This window comes from Oncorhynchus kisutch, linkage group LG7, assembly GCF_002021735.2.
Source record: "Oncorhynchus kisutch isolate 150728-3 linkage group LG7, Okis_V2, whole genome shotgun sequence".
Taxonomy (NCBI): Eukaryota; Metazoa; Chordata; class Actinopteri; order Salmoniformes; family Salmonidae; genus Oncorhynchus; species Oncorhynchus kisutch.
Window position 1 is genome coordinate 23,191,105 of NC_034180.2, and position 7,434 is coordinate 23,198,538.

Here is a 7,434-nt window from a genome sequence, read left to right on the forward strand (position 1 = left end):
CCCATTCCTGATCCCGCCCGCTGCAAGTGCAGTGGCTCATACTGGCGCGCCCCTTACCACCACCTTTCTCCCCCGATCTCTCCCAGTCCCACACCCGGTCGGCTCGTCCAAACATTACCCTATCTATTTACCCACATAATCGCAAATCACACAGGACCGACGATCGGACAACATGGTAAACGGCTTTACTTTTCTAGCTAGATGTTAGGTAGTTTCTAGTTCGGTGTAGATGGAACTTTTTGTAACTTTGTTACACTGGGCTGTTTTCGAAAAACGTTGCTTGCTTGCATACCAATGTTTGATTGCTGGTTATAGTTGCTTTGGACATTCCATAGTGATTAGCTGTTGCTACGAAGTTTGTTTCAAGTTAAATAATATACCGTTGTAAATTTCTAAAATCAGTTCCAGTTTAGGATTGCTGCAAGGCCTGCAGCCTAAGGCGGCCATTTTAATTTAATTATAGCGCAGTCCTCTGTCTAACGGTAATCGCTAAACTTTCAGAGCTAGAAGCCAACTTGTCTTCATGAGAACGTTAACCAATCCTGCTGGCAATCACATTTTCTACGCTATAAGCTTCTGTAGCTAGCTGGTTATAGATGATAGACTAGATTACTTGAAATGGTCTTACAGGTCTCCTGTGCTGTTTGATTGCACTCGAGTCAAGCTAATAACGCGCCCATGCGGATTTCCACGCTTGTTCCCATACTGGCTAGTTTGCTGCAGTGGTCCTTGACACATGCAAAAGGTTGCTGGACACAGTGCTAGCTAGTTTCCGGTCTTATTCTCTGACAGTTGCTAGTGTGGTGGTCACTCAGTGGTCAGCGAGTACTTTTGTGATAAAGGGTTGTTAGCCAGTACACCACCGTTTTGGAATGTCCAATTGCCATGGATTGGTTTCCTGGTCGAATTGTCATCGCTATTGATGGAACACTTTGGCCAGCTGACATAGCCTATGTGGCATGCAAAATGACTCAGCAGGTGTGCTGGCAGGTAGTGTCAGAGTGAAAGTGTTGATTCATTGTAAATGAGTGTCAAAGGAAAGGAAGGTTATGATCAATGCTGCAGTCACTTGTTATTCTGTCTGCATGACTCGTATCGGTAGCTAATTCTATAGCTGCATACTGTATGTGTAAATGTTTGCGTTTGTTATGCCTTCTAATAGTGACCCCAGGGAAAGCATTTCCCATTTCCATGCTGTTTAGCTATGGGTCTAGATTCAATGTCCACATAATAAAGGGACATGATAATAACTATAGTGTTTTAGCAGCATTGTTCCCTGTGTTTACTAGCTATTGAACAGGGCACAACCATATTGAAGGCTGCCATTTCATTCCCCCCTCCTTCCGCAGGCCTCTGGTGTCACTGTCAACGATGAAGTCATCAAGGTCTTCAATGACATGAAAGTCAGGAAGTCATCCTCTACCGAAGATGTAAAAAAGCGTAAAAAGGCTGTGCTGTTTTGCCTCAGCGATGACAAGAAGAAGATTGTTGTGGAAGAGGGCAAGTGGATTCTGGTTGGTGACATTGGGGAGTCGGTGGACGACCCATATGCCTGCTTCGTCAAACTTCTACCTCTCAACGATTGCAGATACGGCTTATATGATGCCACATACGAAACAAAAGAATCCAAGAAAGAAGACCTGGTATTTATATTTTGGTACGTTTGGGTGTTGTAATTTAAGGAGAACCATAGCTTGGTGGCCCCAGGCATAAAAAAGTTTGAGAAACACGGTCTTTGACTTTGGGTAAAATAACTGATACTTTCATTTGTGTGGTATGGAATAAGGACATGAGTCTTATTAAATTGTTTCCCTCGTTCCAGGGCACCTGAGGGTGCTCCCTTGAAAAGCAAGATGATCTACGCTAGCTCTAAAGATGCCATTAAAAAGAAGTTCACAGGTGAGTGACAATGGCTATATCAAACTGCTATTCCTGTATGTTTGACCTGATATCGTATGATCGTGCTCAGTAATTTGTTCAGGTGAATTTGCATAGTCTAAACGGTTAACTTCTAGTTAACTATCTTGTTAGAAAAATTTAGACTTTTCTTTTTTACCGACATAAGTTGTTTTCTTTCCCTATCTATGTTCTATAAAAGTTTCATGGCTGTAGCTATTGAAGTTATTCAAAACACCATTCAATTTGAACCCCAAAGAAAGTTTTTAAAATGTGGTGTCAAACAAAATTCCCTCCGACACCCCTGCAAATGATTGAAAGGGCCTTGTTAGTATTCAACATGACAGTATAAAATGGATGGCAATCAGCTCTATACATCCCTTTCTTTCAGGTATCAAACACGAATGGCAAGTCAACGGATTAGACGACATCCAGGACCGCGCCACCCTGGCAGACAAGTTGGGAGGAAACGTGGTGGTGTCACTCGAAGGGTTACCATTGTAAACGGAAAATACTATGTGCCATCTGGATTCCAGACGCTTTCACCTTAGCAGTTGTGTCTATATAATTTGGCTTTTATTTTGTTCAGTTTTATTATCTTATTTTTTTTCGCACAAAGGAGATCTCATTAACATATGCAAAAGCCTACAAGTTATTTTGCCAGCTGACTTAAAAAAAAAAAAATCCAGGTATTTTTTTTCTTTCATTTTTTTACCTTCGAGGAATGTTCACTCATCAGGTGTTTTGCCAAACAAATATGTACAGCAGCACCACACTACCTGAGATTAATAACACTCCCAAAACAAAAAGTTTAGCACTGTTTTTGCATTCTTTCCCGCCTAAACAGTGACTAGATGCTCAGTAGAGTAGGAAAATGTGAACGCTTTCTATAATGCCTTGACAGTCATATTCACTGCCCAGGTTACAGCTAAAAGCAAGTATTTTGCACTCATTAGGTTTTTCATATGACTGACGTATTTATTTGAAGTGTTCTATCATATCCAATATGTTATTCGACCTGGCAAAACACGTAATAGACTATGCATATATAAAGCACTTTTTTGTTTATACACTACAAGTTGAGACAAAAAAGTTTCGAATAACTTTAAAGAATATCTATATTTATGTCAACTAGAGATGTTACCTCAGTTTTCATTCCTGTTATGCATATGGACAAGAACAGATGAGTATTTGACTGTTCAATTGCCACCTTACTTTCATTTGAATGTACAGTACACCACCGTAAAAAGGAGGGGTTGTGGTTGCAGTTTTTTTTTTAACACTAAACAAAATAATTCAAATATATCAGTAAAGATGGCAATATGTGCATTTGGAGCATTAAGTGGAACATTGTTTTTGAGATGAGGCGAGGAGGTTGCCACTTTGCAATAAAACCTTGTGGCAGATAACAGAAAGAAGTGTCTTCTGTTCTGGGTTGTCTCTGAGTGTATCTGTTCATTAGGAGGCCTGAGAAGCAATAAAGAGATACATTAATGATTTCCTCTAACAGGAAATAGAAAGATCTGGTCTATATGCTATGCTATATTGCCTTGGTTAGTTTTTTATTCAATTAAACCAGATGCAGTGAGTGAGTGACAAACTAATGGGCTCTGTTCAGGAGGGCAGCTACAACTTAACGGAACATTCTGGTATAAATATATTGTGTATAATTGGGAATAATTTCAGCTCTATACATTATATTTTCTGTGTGAAACTCCAAATGGAAATAAGGTGGTTTCCTTGATGCTTCTTATATCTAATATCTACACTGTTGTGCGTGAAACCAAGCTAGTAAGGCTATTTCTGTTGTAGTACAGCAAATCATTACTGACCAACCTCCGATCATACTGTATGTCATTGTGAATTGGAGAACTGTCAACTTATGTCATTGAAATATTTATAGATTGAATCATATTTTTATGCAATGCTCTTTCAACTTTAGAGAACTGCAATTTCCCAAATGAATCAAAGCACCTTTTTTTATACTCTCCATCTAAGTTTCAATGAACAGCCAGGCCAGTCTGCCCCTGTCCCTTCATTTGAACAGGGCCAAATGCTTCTAGGAAAGAGCGAGTGGTGCTTCTTTTACTGCAACTGGGATGGGGGCCAGGCCTGCTGCCTTCTGCCTGTAGAGAATTTGATCTGCAGGCAGTGAGCAATCCTCTGCTGGTCAGAGCTATTTATGGCCAACACATGCTTTTGTGTCTTGTCATCGTTGTCCACAAATGGCAAAACTGGACAAGCTTCCAAAGAGCAGCGAAAGGGAAGCCCTGGTAGAGGAGAAGAGTAGCACGTTAAAGTACACATGCTTGCCGCCCGCTACCAAGAATGCTTTTCACACTCAAGGAACAGAATAGGAAAGAAGGGGATGGAAAAATCACATAGGAAAAAAATCCTTGGTGTATTAATATAAGATGCTGTAAACCCCTGCTTATGGGAAGTATCTAACGCAACAGATGGCCCAGTCCTGTGACAGCTGAAATATATGGTGTAGGTTGGTGTCACACCAAATAGACTTCAAACAAACTCTTGATTGTATCTCTGTCTGGACTGACTACGCTACAACTTAGTGAGCAACAAGTATTATCCAATGGTGTCCCCAGTGTCTAGAACGTTGTAGTCTACTAGTCATGGTTAGGTAACCTAGTGGTTAAGAGCGTTGGGCCAGTAAACCAAAAGGTCGCTGGTTTGAATCCCCGAGCCGACTAGGTTAAATCTGTCCATATGCCCTTGAGCAAGGCAACCCTAATTGCTTCTGTAAGTCGCTCTGGATAAGAGCGTCTGCTAAAGGACTAAACATTTAATAATGTTATGAAACTGGTCTGAAGGCTACTGCTGTATAACTTATCTTATACGGGCTAGTCACACAAACATGCCTATTGAGTAAGGAAGTTACCTTTGTCCTCCGAAGAGGGAGGGTGGTGGATGGGCCGATTGATCAAATAAAAATGTATGAGGATATTATTAGGAAGGTCAATACAGGTTATTCATTTTCATACTTTCTGACTTTTTTTGTTAAACTTTCTTCTAGACACTGCCACATCAAGTGCATCCTATAGCCTGGTGGAACCAGCCCTGCATCCTTTGCTCAGGCATATCATTTATGTTGGTCTTAACTAGTCTAAAAATAGTTTTAAATAGTCTAATCAATATATCCAATACATTTGTCAACGAGCCAATTAAAGATCAAATCATAACTATTTTCCTCTTCAGTGGAAAATTCCATGAACTTTTCCCTACTGTGTCTCTATATGAAAGATACTGTGTTGAATTTAGAATGTGGTCTCTCTCAGAGCACTTCATGTAGACACCCACAGTACATGTAAGCCCTTATACCCTCATGCATATGTTAAACAAAGTGCCTGTTATTCATGTCAACTCAGAATATGTGTCTGGACAAGAAAGATGAAAATAAACAAGTGACCTCTCCTTGCTCTCAACAAGATTCTCCATGCTAACAAGATGAGCACAGCCAGCCAGCGCATGTAGCTTGTCATTCCGAGTTATCATCATATGATACAGTCATATATCATTATAGGCAAACAACATCAGGGATGTAATGATGAAAGGGCTTACAGTATCTAGGTGTGTGGATCAAATCAAAGTGTATTTATCACCTGCAAAGGATCTTGTAGGTGTAAAGAGTACAGTGACATGCTTACTTGCAAGCTCTCCTTAACAGTGCAGTACATGTATACAATCTAAATGACAAATATCAAAGTCAGATGACAAAATCTAAATATTACCAAGTAATAATAGTAATATAAAACTAGTTGTGGAGATCAAACTGTTATGTATCATTATGAAGCAAAAATTAGTGTTGTCACAGTTCTGCACTATGTCAAAACATTTCTCAATTTGAAATAGCAAAGTAAAACAAGCCATGTTGATGCTGTGATTAAGTTACACTCAAGTCTAGAATTGATTTGATTCATTACATTGGGGTTGTTTTGTATAATTGCATCACATCACAGAAAGTTAAAGGGTCAATCAGCACTTGAAACAATAACAAAGCGTTTCCCCGCCACTGTTTCAGTAAAAAGCTGAGGGAGAAATGTAATCACTCTCAAATTCATAGAGTAACCATCCATGATATACATTTTAAGGCTAAACAGTGTTTGTTTACATTTACTTTATTTTGAAAGATTGGAGTAAAACAAGCTCATATTTTGGACTCAGATGGAATACGACAGTTAAACTAAGCTGATGAGGCATTTAGAAGTTATTTTCTTTAAGAATCAATGGATGTAGAAACTGCTGATTGCCCCTTTAATATAATGAATATTTAAAATATTACTTTTAAGGTAAGAAAGAAAAAATATTTTTGTAGTTTATTACATGTTAATACCATGGCGTCACCAAACCATAATTTGCACATAGACTGTTGATCAAAGATTATTATAATTGTGTGAGTTTAGTGCCGTCTAGTGTTCGTTATATGTAAGCCAGGCTTTATGTATTTGAATCCAATTGTAAACAGCACACAGACCAAAGATCATACCACAACGATATAGCTCCGAGACAAGGAGTATTTGTATTTATTAATTAAGGATTCCCATCAATCATCCTGGAGTCCAAACAAATAAAGCAAAAATGTAATAAAACTACATTTTTTAAAACCTTTATTTAACCAGGCAAGTCAGTTCAGAACAAATTCTTATTTTTAATGACAGCCTAGGAACAGTGGGTTAACTGCCTGTTCAGGGGCAGAACGACAGATTTGTACCTTGTCAGCTCGGGGGTTTGAACTTGCAACCTTCCGGTACCTAGTCCAACACTCTCAGGCACCGGTTATAGTTTGAAGCTTTTTCTTGAGTGGACAGCTTGATGAAAGCCAATCAATATTTTGGTCACCCACAAAATATACCTCGCTCTTGATATCAGATACATTATGAAGCATTTCACACATATTATCCAGATACTGATTGTTAGTCTATAGCAACTTCCCACAAGAATAGGCTTTAGGTGAGGCAGTTGAACCTGTAGCCATATTACTTCAACAGCATTTGGTATGAGATACTCTATGACTCTGAATATAAACAGAAACACTTCCTCCATTGGCATTCCTGTCTCTTCTAGATATGGTATAACCATGTACTGCTACCAGTGTATCATCAAAGGTATTATATAAGTGAGTTTCAGAGATATATGAGTATATGAATGTTGGATTGAAAGAGGCATTCAAGAGAGTTTGAGGAACATAAATTAGGTTACTTACATTGACTGCTGACACCCCTGGGACAATGTACATTTGCAGCAGCACTACGACAACTCAGCGACACAATGGTAGGGATTATCTGAGCAGGGCTTGGGTCACGGATAATTCATTGTCTCAACGCGGCCTTCAAGTGTGCGGACAGGGTCCAGTACAAGCCTCTTTCCCCCTTCGCTTAAGACAGAGTATAGCTCTTTGATTCTGTTTTCCCCCTTCCCACACCCAGCTTCTTCTATAACAAACACAACAGAACTGATATAATTTGGTGTCAGCTGTTCTGGACTGTCAGATTGATGTTTCTAACCAACACACATTGTTCAGTT

General features: G+C 39.3%; 1 protein-coding gene across 1 annotated transcript; it reads left to right on the plus strand.

The window, feature by feature from the left end:
- Window positions 1-8: 8 nt before the first annotated feature.
- LOC109894331 (cofilin-2) lies at window positions 9-3,418 on the plus strand. The gene is made up of 4 exons (XM_020487746.2): window positions 9-175; window positions 1,350-1,657; window positions 1,823-1,899; window positions 2,288-3,418. Exons 1-4 carry the CDS (start codon window positions 173-175, stop codon window positions 2,398-2,400), a joined length of 501 nt encoding a protein of 166 aa, XP_020343335.1. The 5' UTR covers window positions 9-172; the 3' UTR covers window positions 2,401-3,418.
- Window positions 3,419-7,434: the final 4,016 nt, after the last annotated feature.